The sequence below is a fragment of the Sinocyclocheilus grahami genome, unplaced genomic scaffold (assembly GCF_001515645.1).
Source record: "Sinocyclocheilus grahami isolate Dianchi unplaced genomic scaffold, SAMN03320097.WGS_v1.1 scaffold17.1, whole genome shotgun sequence".
Taxonomy (NCBI): Eukaryota; Metazoa; Chordata; class Actinopteri; order Cypriniformes; family Cyprinidae; genus Sinocyclocheilus; species Sinocyclocheilus grahami.
The window spans coordinates 4426203-4452929 of record NW_015505196.1 but is presented as its reverse complement, the minus strand read 5'-3'; the positions used below and the strand labels follow the sequence as shown (position 1 = coordinate 4452929).

General features: G+C 38.7%; 4 protein-coding genes across 4 annotated transcripts; 1 reads left to right on the top strand and 3 right to left on the bottom strand.

The window, feature by feature from the left end:
• Nucleotides 1-106: 106 nt before the first annotated feature.
• LOC107551616 (zinc finger protein 500) lies at nucleotides 107-3437 on the bottom strand. Its single transcript, XM_016233286.1, has 3 exons — nucleotides 2718-3437; nucleotides 1814-1932; nucleotides 107-1505 (listed from the first exon to the last, which is right to left on the bottom strand). The coding sequence occupies exons 1-3, from the start codon at nucleotides 2998-3000 to the stop codon at nucleotides 402-404; spliced, it is 1506 nt and encodes a 501-aa protein (XP_016088772.1). The 5' UTR covers nucleotides 3001-3437; the 3' UTR covers nucleotides 107-401.
• A 2089-nt stretch (nucleotides 3438-5526) lies between these two features.
• Nucleotides 5527-9977, bottom strand: LOC107551608 (zinc finger protein 35). The gene is made up of 4 exons (XM_016233276.1): nucleotides 9333-9977; nucleotides 7438-7565; nucleotides 6928-7027; nucleotides 5527-6824 (listed from the first exon to the last, which is right to left on the bottom strand). Exons 1-4 carry the CDS (start codon nucleotides 9607-9609, stop codon nucleotides 5764-5766), a joined length of 1566 nt encoding a protein of 521 aa, XP_016088762.1. The 5' UTR covers nucleotides 9610-9977; the 3' UTR covers nucleotides 5527-5763.
• Nucleotides 9611-14922, top strand: LOC107552271 (uncharacterized). The gene is made up of 4 exons (XM_016234134.1): nucleotides 9611-9617; nucleotides 11602-11753; nucleotides 12051-12162; nucleotides 12636-14922. The coding sequence occupies exons 1-4, from the start codon at nucleotides 9611-9613 to the stop codon at nucleotides 14729-14731; spliced, it is 2367 nt and encodes a 788-aa protein (XP_016089620.1). The 3' UTR covers nucleotides 14732-14922.
• A 513-nt stretch (nucleotides 14923-15435) lies between these two features.
• Nucleotides 15436-26727, bottom strand: vwa11 (von Willebrand factor A domain containing 11). Its single transcript, XM_016234125.1, has 14 exons — nucleotides 26634-26727; nucleotides 23326-23524; nucleotides 22895-23196; nucleotides 20432-20601; nucleotides 19939-20051; nucleotides 19673-19789; nucleotides 19396-19569; nucleotides 19102-19234; nucleotides 18747-18896; nucleotides 17946-18038; nucleotides 17592-17860; nucleotides 17221-17354; nucleotides 16944-17103; nucleotides 15436-16209 (listed from the first exon to the last, which is right to left on the bottom strand). The coding sequence occupies exons 2-14, from the start codon at nucleotides 23512-23514 to the stop codon at nucleotides 15823-15825; spliced, it is 2391 nt and encodes a 796-aa protein (XP_016089611.1). The 5' UTR covers nucleotides 23515-23524; nucleotides 26634-26727; the 3' UTR covers nucleotides 15436-15822.

Below are 26727 nucleotides of genomic sequence, written 5' to 3'. Positions count from 1 at the left end.
AATACGTGCATTGTGTGTGTGTATTTTTATATATATATATATATATATATATATATATATATATATATATATACACATACATATATTCTCTTCTATTTTTCTCTTCTTTTGATTTTAGGGTAAAATGTGGACATTTATTTGTGAGAAATAGCCTGTTATATCCAGAGAGACTGGAAAAGTGCTCTGTTTTAACATTTTTCTATTTATCGTGATAAAATTGCTATTTCCCCTGAGTGATCCAGTCACATCACTACAGAAGAAAATTTTCTGAGCATAAGGTTCGAAAAATGAGGTTTAGTACTTTTAGTACAATGCATGATATTAAAAATAATTTAACCAGTCAAAAAAACATCAATTAATATGTTACCGTGTAAAGTACCAGATTCTACCACTATCACTCGTCATACATTAGAGTGAGTGAACTCAGAGTGAATTCTCTGATGTCTCTTCAAGTTGCATTTCTGGGTAAACCTTTTCCCGCAGTCTGTGCAGATGTAAGGTCTCTCGCCGGTGTGAACCCTGCGGTGTGCTTTCAGGTTACTCAGTTTGGTGAAACTCCGTCCACAGATGGTACAGCAGAACTGCCTCTCACCTGTGTGAATCTGCTGGTGAGCTCTGAGGTGGCACAGATGAGAGAAGCCTTTTCCACACTGGCTGCAATTGTGCATTGTCTTTGTCGAATGGTGCCGTGTGTCCCCTTGAACCCTCATGCTGACCATCTGCGGCAGACTTCTTCCTGGGTGTACGGTACTGAAACTTCTTTCACCTGTAGTGGCTCCTTCAGGATACTGACGGACATGAGAGGGTTTTGGAGCAGGAAGGGCTTTACAGATGGATTGTACCCGGCCTAGTTCAACAGTGCCGTGATCCGTCACAACCGAATTGGGATGTAGACCGATTTTTGTGTTTTTCCTAACGGGTGATCTGAGATGCTGCATGGTTTGTGGTGCAAGGTTCTGAACCTTGACGGGAGGCGCAGGATAGGAAACTCGCTCCTGTATTTGAGGCCTAGTGGTGAGAGGATCTCCAGGCTGAAGATCTAACTGTGTTTTCTTAGCACTGGTTTGAGCAGAAACCACCTGAGGCCTGATCCTTTCCATATCTTCCCAGTCTGGTGGAAGCATCACTACAACTTCCTGTTTAACAGGCCCCGAGTCTATGCTGCCCACTTGCGGTCTCAAACCCGGAGACTCTGAAGATACTGAGGTCCTGGCTGGTTCTGGCTGTGAAACAGGTGACCATGCTAAAGGGTCTGTTTTAGGGTCAAACCATTTTGGGAGGTTTCTGTGTCTGACCTCATCCACAGGTCTTTCAGTGCAAGATCTGCCACCTGGTTTGTGGTCAGAATCTGTATTGCGGAGTCCATTGGTCTCTTCAACACTGCCCGGAGGATCTTTTTGTTTGTGTATTTGAGGATGTATCACTAGACGAGCTTGCGGGTCTCTAGCCTCTGTTGCTTCCTCTTTCACTTCTCCTCCAGGTTTAGGTTCACACACTTGATCAACCTGTCATGCACAAAACACGTGTGCATTAGAAACTTCCTACGTACTACAGCTAAAATTATACTAACATAGTTATAACATAACATCTCAGCAAACTACAATGGCCTAGTACATGACTAAAGTATTTAGACATCTAAGCTAAGTTTAAAATGTCTGAATTTTATTGCATAAATGTATCAAAATGAACTGTAATTTTGTATGATATCAGTTCCCCTAAAGTTCACTAATACCCTTTGGCTCCCAAAAAATATCCAAATGCTTATTGTCTTCTGGGTCACTGGATATTACCAGTAAAACAATACCATACACACATTTTGTTTAGTTTCTGGAGCTGCTGAAGGCTTTTCATGATTTGCGCTTCCCTTGGGACTGCACCTCCAGCTAATGTCAGAGGCATTTTCCTGCTTTACAACAAGTGGGTGGTCCAAACCTTTGAAGAAGAAGAAGAAGAAGAAGAAGAAGAATAGCATTCAATGCCCAATAAATTGTTGGACTTAACCAATGCTACTAATTTTACTGAATATAATAATTTCATGATGTAATGTGAAACACGAGTCAATGATGTCGAGACACTCCAAATTGAGATCTGAATATATGAAAATTATTCAAATATATATTAAAAATACAATTAACACAAAAACATGGCTAGACTACACCTGTTCTATGATTTGGTTTCAGTATTTTTCCTCATAAATATAGGAAATAGGCCTATAATACCTTGAAAAAATTATAGAAAATTATGACAAGGAAATTATTTTTAATTGCCATTTGTAGGTTTCTTAAAACCCTGCTTTAGATCAGGCTCAGCAAACTTCCGAGGGGGCCGCAAGATTACTTAAAAGTATTTGCATTCATAAATGATTAATATATTGAAATAATATATAGCTCTATAAAATCATTATGTAAACTGAAATCATATGTTCCCCTTAATTACTGTAATGGGGGCCTTAATGTTAAAAACGTCCACTGCTTTAGATCCTCGTGAAGTTCATTAAGTTCTTATAAAATATGACAAATATAATACACTGAATGTTCAGAAACTTTTGCTGCAAATGATGACAGGGAAGTGACTGTACTTTTGTTGGTTCATTCCATTATTATTGAAAATGGCATAACCGTTTTGTATAAACGTACGAAACTATAGCCAACATACTGCACGTTGTTATTTGTCCCTGACTAGCGGCGACGGTCTTGGAAAGTCTTGTTTCTACTCACTGCTCTGTGCTTCGGGGCCTCGGTGTAGTATCCTCCTCCTGGACACCGCTGTCCGACCACAGTCCACACACCTCACCCTCTTAAACCTCTCCCGTTCTCTCAGCTTGGCCTCCGACACTATCAGCCTCCGTTTGAACACCTCCGCCTCTCGCTTGCCTCGATCCATCTGCTCCAGGAAGCTCTCCTCCACTAGCCGGGTCACCTCGTACATGGTGGTCTTGAGGACAGTTTCCATGACCGCAGACAGCCGAGTCTGGAAGGAGAGGACCAGCGTGTCCGTCATGCTGTGTCCGATCTACTCGAGCTCGCTCTTTTAATCAAGATAAACGGATTGCTGTATGATCATGACATTTAATGACCACCCATGTTGATTTCTACCTCAAATATTTTATTTTCTATTGAGTACTCATTTCACGCACGAGTATTCTGGGAACTTAATTTCACGGTAAATGTTGCACTTCACACTTTCACGGCCAAGTCAATCAAACCCCGATGATAAAGTCCTCAGTGTTAGTTAGCATCGAGCTCATTACATCTGCCTGACAGTACGAAGCGCGAGCAGAAATAGATGTCCTTTAGGCGCGAGCAGCTGTCGCATAGTGTCCAAATGACTGTAGTACATGCTACCTAGTGTATTTTGTGAATGTGTGAATTTGACTAATGAACGAAGAGCTCAGCAGACGGACAATGATGTTGTTGTGGGTGACGTCACGGGTTGTACGGCGGCCTTGTTGGACAGAACGGGTTTTACCACTGATCTACAATAGAGACTATAGTCGTATATAGATCAGTGGTTTTTACCCGCGTTGTTATAGAATAAACTAATATAATTTTCTAAACAAAAACCACATTATTTTTACTTAAATTACTATTTTTCAGAATTTAGAAGACAGCAACCCAGCAAGTGCTAAACTAAAATGATAAAAACATTGCGTTACTTAAACGTTAACTGAAAAACATGAACTATTAAAAAAAGTCAACGTAGGCACACATTATTGTTTAACTTTATATACTAAAACAACTAAAACTGAAATAAATATGGTTAAAAACTAGACATTAAAAATAGCCTAAAAACTGACAAAAACAACTAAATTACTAAAACCTCAAATTAAAACGAAAAAATATAAAAACTCATTCACAAATATGATTAAAAACTGTAATAGATTCTCTGATATTAAAATTGACACTGTTATAATCACAGTCAGTGGTGATGTATTTGTGAAAGGTATTAAAATTGTACAGTAGTATTAAAGGGTTAGTTCACCCAAAAACGAAAATTGGCCCATGCTTTACTCACCCTCAAGGCATCTTGGTGTATATGACTTTCTTCTTTCAGACAAATCCAATCGGAGTTATATTAAAAATGGTCCTGGCTCTTCCAAGCTTTATAATGGCAGTGGGTGGGTGTTTTTTTTTTGGGCAGCCCAAAAGAAGCCCAATAAAGCGCATCCATCCATAATAAAACGTGCCTTACATGGATCCAGGGGGTGAATACAGGCCTCCTATAGTAAATCGATGCGTTTTTGTATGAAAAATAACCATATTTAAAATGTTATAAACACTTTTCTCTAACTTCCGTAAACTGCCTTTTTTTTTGGTAAACTGTCTTGCATGCAAGCCATTCCGGTGGATGACGTAGGAGTCCTACGGTAGGACATGATTAGTGGCAAACACGGAAGCGTGACGGAGAGAGAACAAAACAAATAGCCAGTCAAGAATTAGAAGCACAAAACGAGGATTTGTAAAGAAAAATGTTAAGAGGATTTCGATATATGCCAAGAGGAGACTGGTTTTCCTTTGGTAAAGTAAGGAAACTTTGCTTTCTTTGCTCCTGTTAACAAACTCAAAAGACTAGCATATTCTCACAAGCTCTAAGCAAACGTCCTACGTCATCCACCGGAACGGCTTGCACGTATGAGTTAGCGAAGTTATAGAAAAGTGTTTATAACGTTTTTAATATGGATATTTTCCTTACAAAAAATGCATTGATTCACTACAGGATGCCCTTATTCATTAATTTAGCATTACTCAAGTGTTTTATAACACAGGACTGTTAAATGCTTGATTCTGATTGGTTGACAGACATTCTAAGGGGTTTAATTATTTTCAGTAAACGCACAGCTATGACGTTGCTAGTTCCAAGTCTGTCAACTGTGTTATAATTTCTCTACACATCGTGACCACATTAGCACCTTGTATGTGCATTACTTTTTTTTTCTTTTTCATTTTTCTATAATTCAGTTTCCAGTTGTGAATTATGCCTTACATGACTTCTGATAATCCAATAATGAAAATAAACAATAAGGATTGGGAATAAACAACTGGAGGATTTAATCAACCAACAACCAGATTAATTTTTAAAATGACAGTTGAACATGTATCGCTGGAGAACTGAAAATAGACTGATATTGCATGATATATTTGAGCAAATATATTTGGTAGGTTTATTAAAATAAACCAAAATAAATCATTTTTTTCTAAATGAGTGTGATAGACAATAAGGCTCTAAAGGGAATAAAAGTGACAATCTCTGACCATTCTACATCACAAGTAAACAATGTTCAAACTTTTAAGTGATGCAAAGTTGGCCACATTATCCATAGCATAACTTATAGGCATAGTTCACCCAAAAATGAATATTCGGTCATTTACTCTTGAACCTGTTTTACTTCATTTCTTCTGCTAAACACAAAAGAAGACATTCTGAAGAATGTTGGAAACCAAACAGATTATATAGACCAAAAAAACAGACAAATTTCTGAAAAAAAAATCTTCCTTTATGTTCCACAGAAGACTGACATACAGGACTTAAACTACCTAAGGGAAAGTAAATAATGAATATTCATTTTTGGATGAACCATCTCTTTCAGAAAAACAAAATTTAAATTATACAGAAGACAACTATAATGGGAGCTTCTAGAGCAACAATGTTACGATTTATTATGGAAAACACCTGGATTTATGGCCCTCCAACAATTTGTGATTTATGACCTTCTAGCAGTTTAAGTCAAAAAACTCTGAAAGGTTGTTTGGTGAATTTTTTTTCTTATGGATTGTCCTGGTCAGCACTATGTTTGCGCTGATGTGACCTGAGATGATCCAGTCGTTTGAAGCTCAGTCCACAGATACCGCAGCAGTACGGTCTTTCTCCTGTATGGGTACGTTGATGGACTTTCAAGATGTCGGCCCGGGTAAAGCTCTTACTGCACATAGTGCACTTGTGTGGTTTCTCCTGTGTGTGAATACGCTGATGCAGCTTGAGATTCCACAGTCGGCAGAATTTGTTCCCACACAGCATACAGGTATAGGGCTTGTCTACAGTCTGACTGCATCGGTGCCTTCGCAGGTCACTGAAGGATGAGTATCCTTTCCCACAGTGGCTGCACAAGTGGAGACCGTCCCGCTGGTGGACACGCTGGTGCACTTTAAGGTTGCAGGCCTGAGTGAACTTCTTACCGCACTGGTTACATGTGTAAGCAGCACTTGACCCGACTCGGTGGGGAACTGGGAAGGCTTTTGCAGAAGTCCTGCTGTCTCCTAATGCTTGTCCAACATTAGGTTTCAGAGAGTGATTCAATGCATGTCCCTTATAAACTGCACCACTAGCTGTGTCCCCAACATACAGTGAGCGTCCTCGATGTCCAGTACCTCCTGCAACCCCACTTATGTTTTGCAAGTGGCCATCTGCATTAATAAGTAAACAGTGCATGTCTCCATCCACATCTTCCGTCTCTGGGCTGACGTGCACAGGTAAAGATTCTCTGTTTCCTCTCTTACTCTTAATGGAAGAGCTGTGATGTCTCCCACCTTCTTGGTCCAGGTCGTTTTGATCAAGCCCAACTGCAACCGATACTGAATTACCCAACATGTCTTCAGTTCTTTTTCCGAGACTGTCCAGGTTTCCCATGTCCAGTTCATGCTGCACACTGTAGCTTGCTAGCTCTTCTGTGTCATAAAGTGTTCGGTACGTCAGGCCCTGGACGTCTGCAATATCTGCATAAGCTTCATTGTCAGCAGTCTGATCAAGCCCAGAGCTCCACTCTTCCTGAATCTGCTGCAGCTCCTGCTCACTGTAACTGTGAGCTGAGAAATCTGACATCTCAGCTCCTGGAAAACAAAACAAGGAGAAAAATCTTCAAACACAGTCTAATGTGAGAGGGTTAAAGCAGTAATCAGATGTTAAAAATAAAAAAAATAAAAAAAATCACACCTTCAGTATCCAACGTCCACCCATCCTGAAGCTCTTTATTGACATAAAGGGTCTCCTCTTTTAATACACAGTTCAGTTTCCTGACCTCTGTGCTTGCAGACTACAGAGAGCACAATGTAACAGAACGCACACAGAATGTTAAAATATTCTGTATTGTGATGAAACAGATTATCAAAAAAGGAAAAATGTAGGACGGGGACTTGGTTCTATATCGGTTGTTCATTGGATGGAGCGTCCAGTTGATTTTAAGAAAGGGGCAGAGTTTAAGCAGGTTAAATGATTAGAGAAGTCATGCATACGTCATCAGAAAGAAGACCGAGTTAAAAAAATTAAACATACTGCACGCACAAATGAACTGTTCACATTAAGATCAATAACAAGCATTTAGAAAATAATGCCTTATCTTAACAGCATTATTTTTCAGGTTTCAGACACAGCTTTTGAGAAACGCTGCAGTACGAACAAGGTTTGAGGTGATGGAAAAGGTGGTTTATTCAATAGGCTACTCACCTCTGCTGTATTACTGGTGCTGGTTTGGTCTTCTAATCTCTCTTTTCCCAAAAGTGTGTCAGACTCCAACTCACAGCTTCCCCAGTTCCCATCCGGAACTTTCTCCTGTTTGAGGCTGCGTTCCTTTTCTACATGTGGTCAAGGGTGAATGCAACTGTGAGGGTATTGATTACACAGTCCTTTAATGGTCTTTAAAGGGATGGAAGGAAAAAGTCATATCTGGAATGACATGGGGGGTCTTTATTCCTTGTTTATGTTATGTTGCAGGTTTGGATTTTTTCGTTGTCAGAAATATTGGTTAACCTATGATTTTTTTTTTTTGGACATTTTGTGACTTTTCCTCATTTAGGGTCACAAACATGCCTGCTTTGAAAGTGTTGATGTGTTGTGGAATGTGCTTGCAAAATGCTACTACAATCATGATGTTTGTGGGTCAATTAAAAGCAGCAGCACAGACCTGAAATGCCAAATGTTTTTATGTATTTTGTTATGGCAGTTTCTCAGCCAGCCTCAGGGTATTTAACATGAATATTTGTGCTTTGTCATTACGCATTTATCTGATATTTTTATCATTTCTTACATGTTTGTTCAGTTCAATGGGAATCTCATGATTGTTACTAGCACCATGCTGAACATGCTCTACTGGTTTAAAAAGTTAAAATGTAAAAAATAAATAAATAAAATAATTTAGAGTACCGTTTAATAATACCGTTTATAAGACCAGCTGACCTTCAAAGACCACATTGCAAAGACTGCCCGATCTTGCAGGTTTGCATTGGAAATGCATCAGAAAGATCAGGCCTTTTCTAACGGAGCATGCTGCACAACTTCTTGTCCAGGCCCTTGTCATCTCTAGGCTGGACTACTGCAATGCTCTTCTGGCTGGACTTCCATCAAGCACAATCAAACCTCTACAAATGATTCAGAATGCAGCGGCACGACTGGTCTTCAACGAGCCCAAAAGAGCCCATGTTACACCTCTCTTTATCTCCTTGCACTGGTTACCGGTTGCGGCTCGCATCAAGTTCAAGACATTGATGCTTGCATATAGAACAGCCACAGGCTCAGCACCCGCCTACTTCCACTCACTACTACGAATTTACATCCCCTTCAGAAGTCTGAGATCCGCTAGTGAGCGACGCCTCGTGGTACCATCACAGAGAGGCTCAAAATCACTTTCCAGAACATTCTCGTTCACCACTCCTGGCTGGTGGAACGATCTTCCCACCCCTATCCAGAATGTTGAATCCTTGACAAATTTCAAGCGACAGCTGAAAACTCATCTCTTTAAACGCTACTTGACTTCATCTCAAAAAAAAAATATATTTTTATTTATTCCTTCCCTTTTCTAGCTTGTACTTATTTGAACAATGCCTAAAACGTGGTATTTCAAGCACTTCCTGTGTCTGTTTGCCTCTTTAAGAAGAATCGCTTTATGTATCCCCCAATTGTACGTCACTTTGGAGAAAAGTGTCTGAAAAATGACTAAATGTAAGTGTAATATTCATAATTTGTGAACAACTGTATAATGTTGGTAAATACAGATTAAAAACAACATTTTCTTGTTTTATTTAATTTTGTATTATGTATGTTTGCTATTTTTACCAGATTTTTTTTCATAGTGATTTTTGTTGAATTGTTCTGAATCCTGACCTCCAACAAAACTACCAAAAACCCATTTTTATTTTTAACCTAATACAATGGTTAAGTATGCATGGTTCACAATACATTCCTGTTCTGATCTACAATAATTACTAGCAAAGAAATCACTACGTTTACCAATATCAAATATGGTGTTCCTATAGATAAAATCACTACATTTTATTTTTGTAGAACATTACAAATAATGACAATCAAGACATTGAGCATCAGTTGAATTACGATCGTGAACAAACCTGATTGTGGTGACATTTCTTCTTTGTCCTCGTTACACACACGGGCTTTGTCACACTCTGCACACCTCAGACTCCCCACACTCGTCTCCTGATTTTTCCGTCTGGTCTCGCTCCACTGGAGCCTCTTCTTCAGAGTCTCTACCTGCTCTCGACTGCGGGACACTTCCTTCACGAAACTGTCCTCCACGAGACGGGTGATCTCAAATATGGCAGCTTTAAAAACGGTCTCCATGACCCCGGACAGCTGTGACTGAAATGAGTGTATGACTTCGGACATAATGACGAGTAAACAGATAAAAAAAATTAAAAAAAAAAGGTTTAAACCAACCGAGAATAGCTACTTTCTTTGTTATATAAACAAGCTACAAAGGCCTCCAGCTCCTTGTTAGACTTTCAAACCAGATTGTCACATATTGTTTGTGTGTTTTCGAACCATCTTTAAATGTAAAATCTGCACTACTCCATACACTTGCTAGCAAAAGCTAGCGAGGACTGTTATTGTGTTACGGTTAGTTGACGCTAACTACCGGTTATTGTTCTCTTATACGTGTCACATTTAAACAATGTAACATAAACGATACGCGGAGAATCAGCGCCGATCCAGAAACATGCTCTCGTCCTACAGCAGGAGGACTGACTGGAAGCACTTCCTGAAGCAAACATACGGATGGAAGTTAGGGACAAATTTAAAGGGACAGTTCACCCAAAAATGAAATTAGCGTTTGCGCATTTACAGCAGTTTACTTTTACTCAAAATCATTTATTTACCTTTATATTCTGTGGGACAGAAAAGTAGACTGGGCAGGATGACAGCCCCAGTCACTATCCATACAATGGACCCTTTCCACAAGACTGTGATGACGCGTTTAACGGTCAGCATCTTAAATCCTCGAAAGTTTTTTCATATTTGTATTTTTTTTAAATGCTCAACTCTCCTTGACGCCCTCGCCGGCCAAGACGCGCCGCGCCGCTCCTCGCCGCTTTTCGCCGCCTTTCGCCGCACGCGCACATTGAAAATGAATGTCTTCCGGTCACTTTGACGCTCTCGCCGCCGGCGGTGTGAACGCACAGTTAGAGTAGACAAAGTCAGATGGTAAATAGGGGAGCGTGGGGCACAAAGTAACGTGGGGTTAGTTGTAACACGGGGTTTGAATATTTCCACACATGCTAGCATAACAAAATGTACAGTATTTATTAGTTACCATATCAACATTATATAGAAAACAAACGTGCGCCAAAATTCAAAAATCTTTTGAAGATAACGCTGAACATTTATTTTACCATAGTAAAATAAAAATTCTGGCTTAAGTACATTTTTCATCTCAGTTTTTATTATTCATTTAAAATGAGACAAATCTGCTATTTTAATCTCCAATCTGTTATTTATCAGTTCCGATCGTTTTTTAATGCTTTGATAACTAGCAGAAGACACTAACCAGTTTTAAATTCCAGTTGCGCAGATGGGGCACATTGTAACACTGCGTTATAATATGCTATTCTATTACATTAGCGATGTAATTTACACTATTTACTTTAATGAATTTTAATGAGAAACAACGAGAAACAGGTGAATAAAGACTGACAGTCAATGTTTAATGTTTAGAAATTATTATTTCAAGACGTGTAAAGCATTTTTGCTCGTTTATGTGGGCCGTCCAAACATGGTTGCTATGTGTTCATTGTCAAACTCCAAAATCTGATTATTTTTTATTCTTAAAAAACGCCATTATTTTATTTGAATTTTTTTTTTAATTATTAACAAAATATTTTAGTTTGTCTTGTATATTTTTTTTCATTCGATCAGATAACATTTTAAGCTGTCACATGGTCATGTTATAACGTGCCCCTCAGATGTTACAATGTACCCCACCTACGGGGCATGTTGTCACATTTCACTTCCATTTTTTGAGGGTAAATAAAGAAAAAACGTATACACTGTAATTATGAAACAAAGTGACATATGTACTAGACAAGTGTAAAATTACTGTGAATAAAAAATTATATTCTGAACCCCATGTGGATTTACACAAACTGAGAAAGTCAAAAAGTGCTACTTTGTGCCCCGCTCTCCCCTACATAATCACTTCTATGGCCTTTTTCTCGGACCATTCAGCTATGGAATTTTTTTAATTTTTTTTTTATAAATATATTTAACATATGTATATTTATACCAATTTGATCTCATAATCTGTCATTTGTAATGTATACCTGCCTTAGGCTTTTTTCAACAGGGTTATTTACAGGTTTTTTGTTTGTTTTTTTTGGTCAGAAAAGCCCACTTTGGTTGACCGGGGATGCAGCCCTGTTCAGTTTATAGGACAACGTCTTAATGTGGGAGACATAACTAGTGATAAACTCACAGATCTCTGCGCCAGTGAGGATGGGAACAGACAGCTTGCATTGCTCCTCATCAAAAAAGAGGTAAGAAATGACGGGTCATATGATAGAAGAATAAGCGTTTACTCTTCCCCTCCGTCACCCTTTTTTGTTTTGCATATCAATTATGTGGTGAGAAACAGCAGAGTTCACAGACTGATGTCATATTTCCTCTCTGTAAGGGTTTTCTATATTTAGAGGCTTGATTGAAAATGCTATGTGAGGTGAGGTCAATTAGGATTGAGTTTAAATCTTATGTTTGTAGTTGATCTTTCTGGAGTGGATAGTATTTTAATGCTGCAGCCTTTTTATACATTATTATTTTATGTTCCGTGTCTTCAGCCTCAAGAGACTGAATGCAACAGCTATGCACCAGGATACTTTCTACTAAAGCAAGAGGGTGCTGAGCCCATACTGGTGCGCAGAGAGCCAAATAAGGACACCGTGGAAAGGGGTACAAGAGTCATTCACAAATTCAACTGAACAATGAGGGGAAAAATTCTCATATCTTATATGTAGTTCTTTCACAAGTCCACAATGGAGACTCAACTGCTTGGTGTAATATGCATTTACTAATTTAGCAGCAACTGATAGAATTAAATAAAATATAGGTTATTATATAACCATTTTTAAAAGTTGAACTTTTTACACTTGAATTTTTTTTTAATCTTCCATTTACATATATTTATCATGTAAGAGCCAATCCTTTTCAAATAAAAAATATGCATAAATATTTACACAGTTGTATTTCACAGTTAGGTGAAAAAAAAAAAAAAATAGTGCAGATGAAATTACCCCATCCCGTAGTGTGTACACCACTCAGATACTCAACTAATCTATCTGTAGAGGACTCAATTTGCAACTTTTTATATTTACATTTTGTCTTCCTTATATTCCTTTCTTGCATCTTCACCTCTCTATTCACAGTTGTGATCCCATCAGCGTTGCAAACAATAGCCAGACCCAATAACAACCATAGAGGAAAGTCACCATCACCACTAGTGATTCCTTCCTCTTGTAGTCGCAGAGTGGATTCCAGTGGTCAAAAACCCAATCAGACTATACAACCCAGCCGAGGAACATCTGAAAGAACATTGGAAACCACTGAAAGCTTGTCTTCCCAAAACAAAAGACAGAATGCCAGTGCACCAACACAGACATCAACTTCTTCGGTGCTTCCCAATTCAACCCAGACTCCTGCTTCCAATGTTAACTCGTCTGTGCCAATGATTGAGCTGTCTGGTGCTCCATCAATACCTCAAACCAAGCCTACAGCTTCATTAGTTCATCGTCGACCAAACCCAAATCCTCAAACATCAAACCAGACAGTTGTTCCTCCAAGCCAAGTCTTAGTAACAGAGCCTTATTCCTCCAAACAGCGAGTTCAGGCATTGGTTTCACATACTGAGAAAACTCTTTCAACCATTGCCTCGCTAAACCAGGCCACTGAGCCATTAACCCAATGTTCCTCTCAATTTACACAACCTCCATTCTTTCCACCACAATCCAGCAAAACACCAGCCCAAGAAATGACTCCACAAGTACACACTGTCATGCCATCAGGACTCGTTCCTGTCGCAGCAGCTCCAAAGACTCTTCCACCAGTCCAGGATCGGATTCCCTCATCCAGTCTTGTTCCTCCTCAATCTCATGTTTTTGCATCCCCACAGGTAATGCCAGCACATTCTGTGAATTCAAGTCCATCATTCCAGTTCCCTTTGGTTCTGCCACACAATCCAGTTCAGGTGACACCACCTTCTTATCTACCAATGCATGTTCCATTTTCTTCTACACATATTCCAGTTAACCTAATTCAGGGATCCGTCTCCTTAAACCCACCTCAACCTCCACTCACGCAATCTCAATATCCACCACAATCCGATCAATTCTCCTCTTTTCCAGACCAGTTTTTTCCTCCACCCGATAATACGCCAGGTTTGCTTGAATCTCTTGATACTTTGCATTTGCCTATCATGATAACGCCACAAGATGCCCCGGAGCAGGCACCCATGCACCATTTTCAGCCATCTGGGCAGTTTGCACCTCTGCTAACACTGAAGGAGCAACAAGCTGCCGCTACCGCTTCTGCTAACGTTGTTTTAGGGCGAGTACCCATTCCGTCTGTAGATACCTCTGCGTCTCCAGTTGATAACTTCGAAGCGAACGTACCATTTTCACCATGTTGCACAGAGAGAAATGATAAAGACCTTTTAGAAGATGATGACACACCCACCCTCCAGTCTAGACTTAGAAAACAGAGAAAGATTTGCTCCAAATCTAGACAAATAGATCCTGCAGGTGAGGATGGCACACTTATGGTAAAGGATAAGAAAGTAGATCAGGTGCAGAACGACTTGATTAGTGAAACACCAAATTCTGGCTCAAATAACGGAAATCAACTATTACCAAAACCGTCGGGCAAAACACTGCAGAGAAATACAGAGTGTCCCCAGTGTGGAAGGGTCCTCAGCAATGCATCAGCCTTGGAGAACCACATGAGACTTCATACTGGCGAAAGACCTTATACCTGTTCCCAGTGTGGAAAGGCGTTTCCTAGTGTCCGAGGTCTTAACCGGCATGTGAAGGTCCATGCGGAGGAGAAGCGGTATCAGTGTGAGGAGTGTGGGAAGAGTTTTGTATACCACTTTACCCTTACTAAACATCAGCTTATTCACTCTGGGGAAAGGCCATTTCCTTGTAAAGTTTGTGGAAAGAGGTTTTTGGCCAAGGCAGACCGGGCTACCCATATGCGAATGCACACCGGAGAGAAGCCGTTCTCGTGCACTCTATGTGGGAAGAAGTTTAAACATAGAGTCGCTCTGAATATGCATATGCAGGGGCATAGAGGAGAGACACGCTACATCTGCCCCCACTGTGAAAAGGGATTTGTGGATCTAGGAAATTTTAAAAGACACAAGCTCATCCACACAGGGGAAAGACCGTTTGAGTGCAAGAAATGTGGGAAACGCTTTACTCAGTCAGCCCATCTCAAGAAACACATCAACACACAACATTTTACATGAAAAAAATAATAATTTGGATTGTTCAATATTAAGCATTCAGTTGATCTACTGATAAATATTCTGTTGCAGAAAATAAAACGGTATTAGGCCCGACTGTAAATTCATTTATGAAGATGCTATTTTTAAAATGGAAAAGTAAAAAAAATAACTGCTTTCCTGCATTAATTTTGTGCATGCTCTTTTTCTCATACCAAGCAAAGCAAAAAAAATTGCTTACTTTTTTTTTTTAAAGTGCTTTAACGAAGCAATGTAAAGTAATAACATCTGATGATTTTTCTATTCTTTTGTTAGTGTGAAACTTATATACTGCTTCTTAATTTTTTTTAAATATATATTTTGTTAGTTTTTCTATTGTCCATCCTTACTATAAATAATCAATAAAACACCTTAGGTGTAGTTTTGTAAAATGATACCCATGTAAACGGAGTTTGTTTGCTCCAGTTTATCTTGAAATTGTATTAGGCATATTCATATGAATGTACTAGTATGATGCAGATAAGAAATAAATCTTATCAACCATGGGTGGCAGTGTATGATACCACATATTGTCTAACACCATTTATTAAGTGTATATTAATAGAATTTCTTTGAATGCATATTTAGAAATCAGCGTAATATTTGTAAAATTATTTAACTATTTGTTAATTGATATTCAAAATATGTGTGACCTTATATGGTTGCATAAAATATACTAAAACATATTTTCTATATTTGGGCAGAAAATGTAATATTGTGGATTAGAAAACATTTATTTTTGCAACATTTGTACTGATCATACAAATATTACACTAAACTAGTATGTGACAAAAATGACAATCATAACTTTGGAAATTAAATTCATGTTAATAAAAATAACTTTGGTGGTCCCCGAGTTATATTTCTGCCTGTCACATGACTTCACAATCTATCTTTGAGGTTTGTAAGGTCTGTATAAGCAGCATAGCTCTTCAATGGAAGTCCTCCATAGCTGGAAATACCAGTAAAGGAATGTTTGGGTTGAAATGCTATGCAATTTCAGAGATCTAAGAATGATTTATATTGCCATAAAAGAATGGGATGACTGTGTATTTGGCTGGATGAACTCCATTTCACTATAGAGGGAAGGCATCACATAGGAAACTGTATAAAAGCAGAGATGCCCACAGAGGGAGGGACATGCTGATAAGGCGCAAGCCTGCGCTGGACTTCATGGTGTAACTGCACCTGCCCACGTTTCCTACCTTGTCAACAGCAGACAAAGTCACAGAAGGTGAACAACATGAGGCCTCATACAGACCCATCACCACGATCACACCGTCTTCCACTTTCCTCTGGGTGAAGTTTCCACTGCCTTGCTGGATGGAAATGCTCTCGATGCCTGTGCCATTACCGTCTGTGATGTTGACAGACAGTTCCCAGTTTGATGAGTTGCAAGAGGAGGAGTAGCAAATACCCTGTACATTGACTATTTCACATTTTGGAGGTGTGAAGTCAGTAACCTGGATGAAACAGTAAAGGGCGAGTTGAAACAACAGCTTAGTATTAAATTATGTGGTATATATATTTCATTAAAATGACAGTAAAAACAATAGCGTTGTGAAATGTTATAATTTAAAATAACTGTTTTCTATTTAAATATATTTATTCCTATGATAGCAAAGCATCATTATTACGGTCTTTAGTGTCACATGATCCTTCAGAAATCATTCTAATATGCTGATTTGCTGCTCAAGGAACATTTATAATTATTATTAGCAATATTGAAAACAGTTGAGCTGCTTCATATTTTTGTGGAAAACCATGATACATTTTCTTTCAGGATTCTTTGATGAATAGAAATTCAGCAAAGCACAGCGTTTATGTAAAATAGAAACACTTTGTAACTAAGTCAAAGTATTCACTACAGCGTCTGCTCAATTTAATGCATCATTGCTAAATGAAATAATTCATTTCTACAAAAAAAAAAAAAAATCATACTGACCCCCAACTTTTGAATGGTATTATATATTAAACATAAGTCAAACACAATTTGTTTTGTGTGAAGAAACAATTGGCGGTCACTCACAGAAAGCATTTATAAATCTAAACTGTCCATTTTCTTAGTGGGCCACTAGTGCAAAATCAGCAGAGACTCTGAAATAACATCCCACATATAAATATGCCTCATTACATTTCTTATAAATTGCACAAGAGCAGAATGCTTTATCAGTCTGTCTGAAACCTCTGAGGTTACCTTGGAGAGAACCGAAAGGCGAAGGACAGCATAGTTAGAATGACTTCCTCCAGGGCTTTCTGCCTCGATGGTTAGCGTAACATCTGTGCCTGAGACCGTATTACCAGGTGGAGTGAGAGACACGGTCCCCTGAGCACTGCCGCCACTCACGAGATTGAGCCTGTGAGGGCAAAGAAACAGAATTGTAGCAAAGAGTTTTGTTCTTGATAAGAAAAGCTGATTAAAGCTTGTATGTCAATCATTACTGAGTGATTTGAGAACTAAGTGAAGGAATTACGTTGATGGATGTGTCATAGGGATGTTTTTGTCATTCCTTGCACGGATTGTGTAGGTACCACTGGTTCCATTGGTTGTAACAGTAAAATTGAGTTTAAATACTTGTCCTGGTAGCATGGAGCTGTCTGCTATTGCCTGTAGATGGAGAGAATTTCATTAGAATTTAAATTTGATTGGTTTAAACAACTAGCGAGCAGCCTACTGCCTTCTAAAGGAAGCATAATGGGAACTTACAAGTGACTGATTTTCATACAAGAGACTCGACTCACTAGTTTATTATGTTAGCATGTTGCTAAGCTAACAGCACAACACTTAAATCAGCTAAATAATAGTCAACAAATCAATTTTTAATAAGAAGAACGTAGTTTGTACCTTGATGGTGACTTTAGACTGAGACATCTGTGTGGTGGTCTGCCTCTGGAACAGGCTGGTGAAGGTCTTGTCTTTTCCTTTCAGCATTACTACAAACTCTCCTTCTGGCACTTCGTTCACAGTAACCAGGTAATCTCCATTACCCATTTTCTCAATGGTTCCATTAGACACTTTGACCCCAGACACCTCCATGAGAACAACCTCCTGCAGCTCTAGAGCCTCCGGACCTTTCTCTCCTGTTAGTGTTAGCAGCAGCTTAGCCGGTGAGCCTATAAAGAGCAAAATATCTGTACACTTCCATTCAAATCATTCAATAAGAATTGTTTAATAGTTAAACAGGACAACGGTTTAAACCTGTTGATGGCCGCCCATCAATGGCAGCAAATCCAGGATGGGGTCCTTCGAATTCCTCCACAAAGTCGTAGATGAATGTAATCGCACTCTGACCTGTAAAACATGGTTTCAAATTAGAAAGGCAACAAAGGGTCTGAATACTATCAACATACATCTCAGAGTGCCACAGCATTTTTATTACTATCAAAATTACTAATTGAATTGTTTTAATTAATTACAATGTTTTTTTATCAATACTCCATATTAGCCATTTTCCTCTTAATATTACAAGAGTAAAGAACAAATATAAATTTCTATCATGACAACTCTCTGAAGGTGTTATCATGGTAATGGATATGACAATGTTAATGTATTTGGTCTTGGCCGAATAGATGTGCTACGCTGCTGCTGCGGAATTGTTGCTGTTGTTGGTTATTGCTGTTGTTTTAGATTATTGCTGATATTGCTGTCGATACGGTGCTGTATTTAAGACATACTGCTGCTGCACAAATAGTCTATGTAGTAGATCTATACAGGTGGAGCTGGGGAAGGTGGAGAGTTTCAGAGGAACTCTGAAATGCTCAAGCGAATGCTAACCAGCCATTTAAATGTAAAGCAGCAAACTCAGTGGCTGTGTGTGCAACATGAACAAATCAGCTTGGTTTATGCTGTAAATAATATCATAGTTTGCGTTAAGGACCCAACATGCCTGAGTTTCATGAGAGAACTTGGCATTTATCTGTATTCTTCTCATAACAGGTTGGCAATAACTTTAGTGTTTGGCTTTGCATTGATTTATCAAATAAGTACATGATGGCTCACCCATCACTTTTATGGAGTAGGGCCACATTGTCGTCATGTCAACGTGCCACAGGCCCATCTCTGTTCCGTTTACTTGGATTCGTTGCAGGTTTCCCACTCTCTGAATTGTTCCCAGAGGTCCGTTGACAACAGTGTTAGATTGAGTCACTCCTGGAAGCAAGTGTATTCCGTTAGGCAATAAAAGAGGAACTTACTTTGATATCTTATATTGAAGCTTAACACAATATAATACAATCAATTCTTGTTTGGGTTATTATAGTCTTTTGGTTTTCTTTTTTTTAAATCATGAAAATGTATTTTGGTTACAAAAAAATATTTGTATTTTAGTTTTAGTTAAAGGGGTCTCTGAATTTACCTGTGGGGCTGCGCAGGTTGAACGTGAGGCCAGTTCCTGTGATGTAGATGGTAGTGTTGGACACAGACCCGTCCAGTAAGAAGGGGAAATTCTCTACACGTCCTGGATCTCTAGAGCACTGAAGAATTGTCACCTGATAGATAGAGTGTGCAAACATTTGCAAAAATGAAAAGACATAATAGAAAGTTATTTGAAGATGCTGTTTTTTGTATTTGCAATGTCAGTGAGCTAGCATAACCATTTTGTTTGTGAGATGTTGACAATTGTGAAAAGACTATAAGACGCTGATCATACCAGGGCTGATGTAGAGGTGTCGACAATGATGTCAGTGGCTTGAGAGATGCTGGACTTGGAGACCTCAATGGCTTGACCGCCAGAGGCCAAGGCCATGTCATAATACATCTGAAACTGTGACGATGCACTCAATGCCCTTCTCCTCCTGCTTGATGCTGTCAGTAAGAAAGATACCTGAAAAGAAAGGCCAAGAGATGGAAAAGTGGGAAACTGATGGAGGGCTGGTGAAATTTATGATGGCAAGGACTGCATGTGAAACAAGGATGGATAGATTTACCGTAGTCTTGGTGCTGCTAATAAGGGCAGCTATGGTTTTCTCCAGGTGTGTATCCTTAGGTGGAGCATCCGTGAACACATATATATATGAGGAGGAAGGAGCTCCTGTCAGAGCCAACTGTGGGAGAAACCGAAGGTTAGAAAGAAGAGGAACCTTGACTCCTTGTTCGATAATCTAATATTTCTTAGTTCTAACTGGGAACTATATTGGTAGTATTCACATATGACGACTGAGATGATTGGCTGAAAGGCCACACAACACAGTACCTGAAGTGCTGACATGCACATTTCTGGGATATCTCCTCCTCCATCAGCGTTGATCTTGGAGATCTCTGATTTCATCACATCTGGGTCTGTGGTTCTTATTAGGGGTCCAAATTCTACAAATTCATGCAAAATATATTTTGTGTCTGTAAATAATTTAGATTTATATTCATTTAGACCAGTGATGGGCAAATTTGGCCCTTCCAGGCCACTTTCCTACAGATATTTGATCCAACCCTGATCAAACTCACCTGCCTGTAGCCTTCTAGTAGTCTTGAAGACAATGATTAGCTGGTTCAGGTGTGTTTGATTAGGGTTGGAGCTAAACTCTGAAGGAAAGTGGCCTGGAAGGGCCAAGTTTGCCCACCCCTGATAATGAACCAATGTTGGTAATAAATAAATTGCATCAATAAAAACAGTTCAGTGTAATTAAAATGCATGTTTTTTTACCAAATATTTTTATGCGCTATATGTTATGTATGTTTTTTGCTCTCACTTGGATCATTAAACGGCACCAGAATGTATTCAGATGGTTCATCTTGAGTTCCCTTTTTACTGTCGATAATGTTGAAGGCGACTCTCTTGGCCTCTGCAATGTCGTCTGCCATACTGCCTGTGGTGTCGATCACAAAAGCCAGCACTGCAGATCGCGAAATACCCATCAGCCTGATGGAGGAGGAAAAAGAGAGAAATATTTTGGTTAATGGATTCAAAACCAGATTTATAAAAAATAAATACATTTATATTTACATACACCATTAAGATGTATGTGGGCAATAAGACTTAATGTATCTTCTGCTCAAGAAGCATTTCTTATTATTATTAAAGTTGAAAATAGTTGTGCTGTTAAAAAATGTGGAAACTGATATGTTTTTTTCAGGATTCTTTGATGAATAGAAAAGTACAGCATTTATTAGAAATAGAAATATATTTGTAACATTACAAATATTTGATCAATCTAATGCATATTTTCTGAATACAAATATTAATAGCTTTAAAAAAAAAATCTTACTGTCCTCAAGCGTTTGAACAGTGGTGTAGAGAACAGGTTGTTAAAGGGATACTCCACCCCAAAATGAAAATGGTGTCATTAATCACTTACCTTCATGTCGTTCCAAACCCCTAAAAGCTTTGTTCGTCTTCGGAACACAATTTAAGATATTTTGGATGAAAACTGGGAGGCTTGTGACTGTCCCATTGACTGCCAAGTAAATTACACTGTCAAGGTCCAGAAAAGTATGAAAGACATCGTCAGAATAGTCCGTCTGCCATCAGTGGTTCAACCGTAACATTATGAAGCGACGAGAATACTTTTTGTATGCGAAGAAAACAAAAATAGCGAATGCACCATCACCGTAGCACCATTCTGAACGCAAGCAGCGTACGCTATTCTGTGTCAGCCACGCTGCACGGATGCGCTGTTTTTGTTCAAATCAAAGTGTAAATACACGTAGAAAACATATCCTTGTGTCACGGCTGACACAGAATAGTGTACGCAGTTTGTGTTCAGCAGATATTCTCCAAAATGTCGCTACAGTAATGCGGAGAGACACAGAGGAGACAAATTGTTGAATAAAGATTTTGCATTTGACTGTTTTTATTGATTTTGAGGAATACTGAATTTGTTTTGTGCAGGTGAGATGAGTAAATACATGTTCATATTTAGTCTAGAACTACAGTAACATCATGTTCACACAGCGCACACAACGCCTCTGCACTTACTCCCGATTTCTCTCAACATGGCAACACGAGAGCTGTCAGTCAATACATGGGAAACAAAGTAACTGGAGTTACTGAGTTAATTAAAAAGTAACTCAGATATTTCCTTCTACATTAAAAAGTATGCGTTACTTTACTAGTTACTTTAAAAAAGTAATCTGATTAACTTTTGTTACTTGTAATGCGTTATCCCCAACAATGAATAAGAGTTTCTGAAGTTTTAAAACTTAAGAATATTTTCTCTCCAAATCAACTTTCTCAAATCCACTTTTAAACAGTAGTTTTCGCTCCTTTTTCCACTTCTAATCCCTATTGAAGTGTTGCTTAAGTGAGTAAATTGAATAAATCAGATACCTTATTTTTTTTTATACGCCAGGCATTTTGAATTAGCTTTTTTCACTTACACTACTTGAACTACACTATTTTAACTAACAGATTTTTAAATTCTGCTTTTACTTTTTTAATTGCTGTCAAAAAGTAGTTTTCTTTGGTAAATTTGGACATTGCTTAATTGAAACCACTCCTTACCCCATGAACACAATATATCAAATAGATTTTGCTGTATTTTGTAATAATGGAAAGAAAAAAAATTTGCAAAGTGTGTCAGGAAATAAGTTGAGCCACAACCTTACAACATCCACCAACATCCTAGTTACAACAACATTATTTGAAATAACTCCACGCTCAGTTACGACAATTAAAAAGGGCTGAACACCAAAACTTATTTATTTAATGTTTAAAGATGCACCTTTTTAAGGAAACGTGTCACAACCATTAGCAAAAACACTTCTTATTATATATTATGTTTTTATTCTTACAGATGATTATATATATACACATACATACAGTGGTGGCCAAAATGATTAGAACTCTAGTGTTTTTCACCAGCTAAAAATGGTTTTACGTCAGTTATTTTTATCTTTTGCTGTAGTGTGCCGGTAGGAAATATCAGTTTACATTTCCAAACATTAATTTTGCCATTAATTGTAATAATCCAGTGAGATTTTTGTTTTAATTTTGAGATTTTCTAGTAATTTGTGTGTATATACCACTGTATACATACATATAGATTTGTGTTGTTGCTTAAAGACACACCTTTTAGAGAAACATGTATAGTTTAGATTTTGTATGTTTTTAGTCCTTAATGTATTTTCAATAGGTAAAAGTGTCAATAAATAGTTAATAAAAACATGTTCTTGAGCAATTCTGAGGCAATATGCTTGTGCAATGTCACTGATACTGATTTATCACCCTCTTGCTAACCTGTAGTGTGTGACACACTCGTCCCAGTGTTTCTCGGGCAGACTGAAAGTTGTCGGTGCGGATGTTCGCTTTAATGGCCGCAGTCCCCTGAATGATAAGGTTGCGTCCCTCATTGAAGGCCTCATTATTGAAGTGGTGTGGTGCGCTGCTCATGAAGTCCTGGTCCACAAAGCCATTCTGCTTGTAGATCTGATTCAGTGCTGTGCGGAACTTGGCCCCCGATACCTCACCTGTGGCTCTGCCCAGACATGCACGCAGCAGCTCTTCTGCTGATGGGCCCTGAGTTAAAGTGGGAAATTAAATTATGTGTCATCATTTTGAAAAATGACTTGGTCTATATGTCTTCCAAAGAAGTGCACAGCTTTCATGGTAGTGCTGTTTTATGCCTCTGCTTGTACACAGACTCACCGTGGGTTTGAAATCTTTTCCTTCTGATTCAGCCACTGCTTCACACACCTCATTGATCTTCGCCATTACAGCATGGTCAGTAATGGTCACATGGGTGTTTCCGCTACCCCCAACTGAAATAAATGCCTGCACCCTGGACACCACTAGTGCGATCAGGGCCATGACGGGCACTGATGACTTCATGATCATCTGAATTAAACTGAAGTGAACAAATATTTTTTCTTTTAGTGAAGCTGCCTGTGCAACAGCACTAGTTAAAGAAATGTGAAAACAACTATGTAAGAGACATTTTCATTTTATTTTTCATTGTGAGACACTGAGGGCCCTATTTTAACGATCTGATCGCATGGTCTAAAGCACACGGCGGCAGGTGCACTTAGGGGGTGTCCGAATCCACTTTTGCTAGTTTAACGATGGGAAAAATGGTCGGCGCACCCGGCGCATGGTCTAAAAGGGTTGTCCCTATTCTCTTTATGAGTAATGGGTGTGTTTTGGGCATAACATGCTATAAACCAATCAGAGTCTCATCTCCCATTCCTTTTAAGAGCCAGTTGCGCTCGCGCCATTGTACTGGCAAATGACTTCTTCTCACCGGTGATTCTCAAATCTGGATGGTTTTAGAGGACAATTACTCCTCGTTGCCCCCTGTTGTTTCAAAGAATAGTACAACGGCGAACACAACAAGTATAAAAGCCTCGTCCATTTGGGAAGGTGCGCGTGCAGTCAGCAGAGGCTCACGAAGCAGAGCTAGGCGAAAGTATAAATCCCGCTTTACATGGCGGAATTTGCAAGTGCAAAGACTGGGTTGCGTTCAGCCCCGACAAAACGGTGCAAAACGTTTTTTAAATGGAAACGGTGGTGCGTTGAACACCCTGTTCTGATGACGCAAGAGTTGCAACTATGGCAGCTGAGAAGGCCATTCTTTGTGTTCTTTTTGAAGAATTTTCGGAGCCTGATGAAATCGGTATAAATACGTGTTTAATACTGCAAAATACGCTCGATGTAACAGTCACTGCCCTTGCCCTCCAGAATAAAAGAGAATATCCCAATCGAGTGAAGGGATTTGCTGAAACTGTGGTTCCTAATTATTGTGATCCAACATTTGCCTCGCATTTGCCCCATAGCGACCCCTAGAGGATGCAGTGTCTCGTTCCCTACTCAAGGAACCATGGTTACATAAGTAACCTGAGACGTTCCCTTTCATGGGAACTTCGAACTGCGTCCTCTAGGGGTCGCTATGGGGAACGGTATACCCATGCCACCATGCTGAGGGGAGTGCAAGCCAGAACCATGGCGAGCACTAAGTACCACCTATTTATACTATAGTCGCACCGGTAGTGACATCATGGCTGTCGCCGGCCAACGAGTTGGTGTTTTTTCAATGTATGCTTCAGACACGGGTCACGACGAGGCGTTCCCCATAGCGACCCCTAGAGGACGCAGTTCGAAGTTCCTATGAAAGGGAACATATCTCAAACCCCCTTGCACACCGTTTTCAGGAAGCATGCTATTCAAACCGGAAACCGTAGCTAAACTTTGTGCACCGGTTTGAGCTTGAACTTGCCCCTGAACGCGTCTCAGAGAGGAAACGAAGCTGCTTGTGCGCGAGCAAATAGGTAGCGTAATTCTGATATATGCAATGACTATCTGTTATGACATGATGTAGGCATGTTTATATTTATGTAGCCTACACAATAATAATCTTTTACATTGTAATCCTTTCATTTTTAATATTTGGCATGTTTGTGTGCTGTTGCGCGTCACTGTTTGTGTAATAAGCAGAGTGTACCTGCCTATAGGTGCATATTACTAACGCGCTCTTTAAATAACAAAAAAATACTGTGCCATTGACTTTAGACCAGGTTTTAGTAGCTCATTGGCGCTGTCTATTTCAGTTGCCTCAAAATAGCAACCCGCCAACAACGCACCTGAACACACCTCGTTTTCAGGCCAGCATGCCCATGGGCGCAAATGCATTTGCTATTTAAACAACATGGTGCAGGATGTGAAAATGATAACTGCGTCTGGCTGAAACTAGCAAAAAACACTTGCGTCGCGCCTGGCTCCACATTGCGCCGATCGTATGATAGGGCCCTGAGACTTTTTCTCAATAATATAGCTGCTTTTATGAAAATGTACTGTAGTCATATTTTTATTTCTTGTAGTAATAATGTGAGGTACAATGTTGTTTTTTTCATGCGTAAAAACTAAAATAAAGAAATTTAAATCTTTAGAGAGAGGGAACTGAGGGGAATTAGGTAAAGATATTATAAAAGGATGGAAATATATATATATATATATATATATATATATATATAAGTGTAACTAAATATAATAAATATTTAAAAATAAATAAATTCCTGTAAATCCCATGTAGCAATATATCCTATATATATACTGTATATATGTATCAATTTTTTTAATTTATTGATTTATACATAATCTAAAAGCTGAATAAATAAGTCAACAAGTCGATCATTATTGTCTTATTCAGTGATAATATGTCAGCAAATATGACCATGTATTTTGTCAAACTTCATTGTCTCTGCTCAATTATTTATTTATTTGGTTGCCCTGTGGCCTCAAATATCTAAAACAATTCATATGTATTGTTCAGCACTATTCATGCATTTAAAAGACATACAAACAGTCTGAACAGCTGTTATCTGTAGGTGAAACAAAACATAATAATTATGAATAGCTGAACTGTCATGTGACACAAAAACCCAAAGATCCCACTTACACCTACAGCTTTCTACTGTTCTTCAACTGTGATAATGCCCCGCCTCTTCAAAACTACATACAAAATTATGTACGATACACAGGAATGAAAATAAGAGTGAGGAGAGAGAGAAGAAATAAGGCAGAGGCAAAGAAGAATTCACAGAAGAAAGAAACTAAGGGACACCTAAAGATCAACAGAAGATGCTCTGTGGGAGCACATAAACAAACTTCATAAAAGGTATGTTTCATTTTAATCTATCCGGGTGCTATTTGTCTATTTGTTAGGATAGGACAATATTTGGCCAAGATACAACTATTTGAAAATCTGGAATCTGAGGGTGCAAAAAAAAAAAAATCTAAATATTGAGAAAATCGCCTTTAAAGTTGTCCAAATGAAGTCCTTAGCAATGCATATTATTAATCAAAAATTAAGTTTTTATATATTTATGGTAGGAAATCTACAAAATATGTTTCTATATATATATATATAATATTATAAACATACACTATCGCTAAAAAACTATTACTTTCATTACAATAGGTGGATGTAGTAATATAATAAATATAATATAAGACATTCTTACCTTATACCACTTTTCAATCTGCTTCTGTTCCTCCTGTATCTCCCCTTAATTGTGGATCCTTGTTAGTCTCTGATGACAAGTATATATATACCGT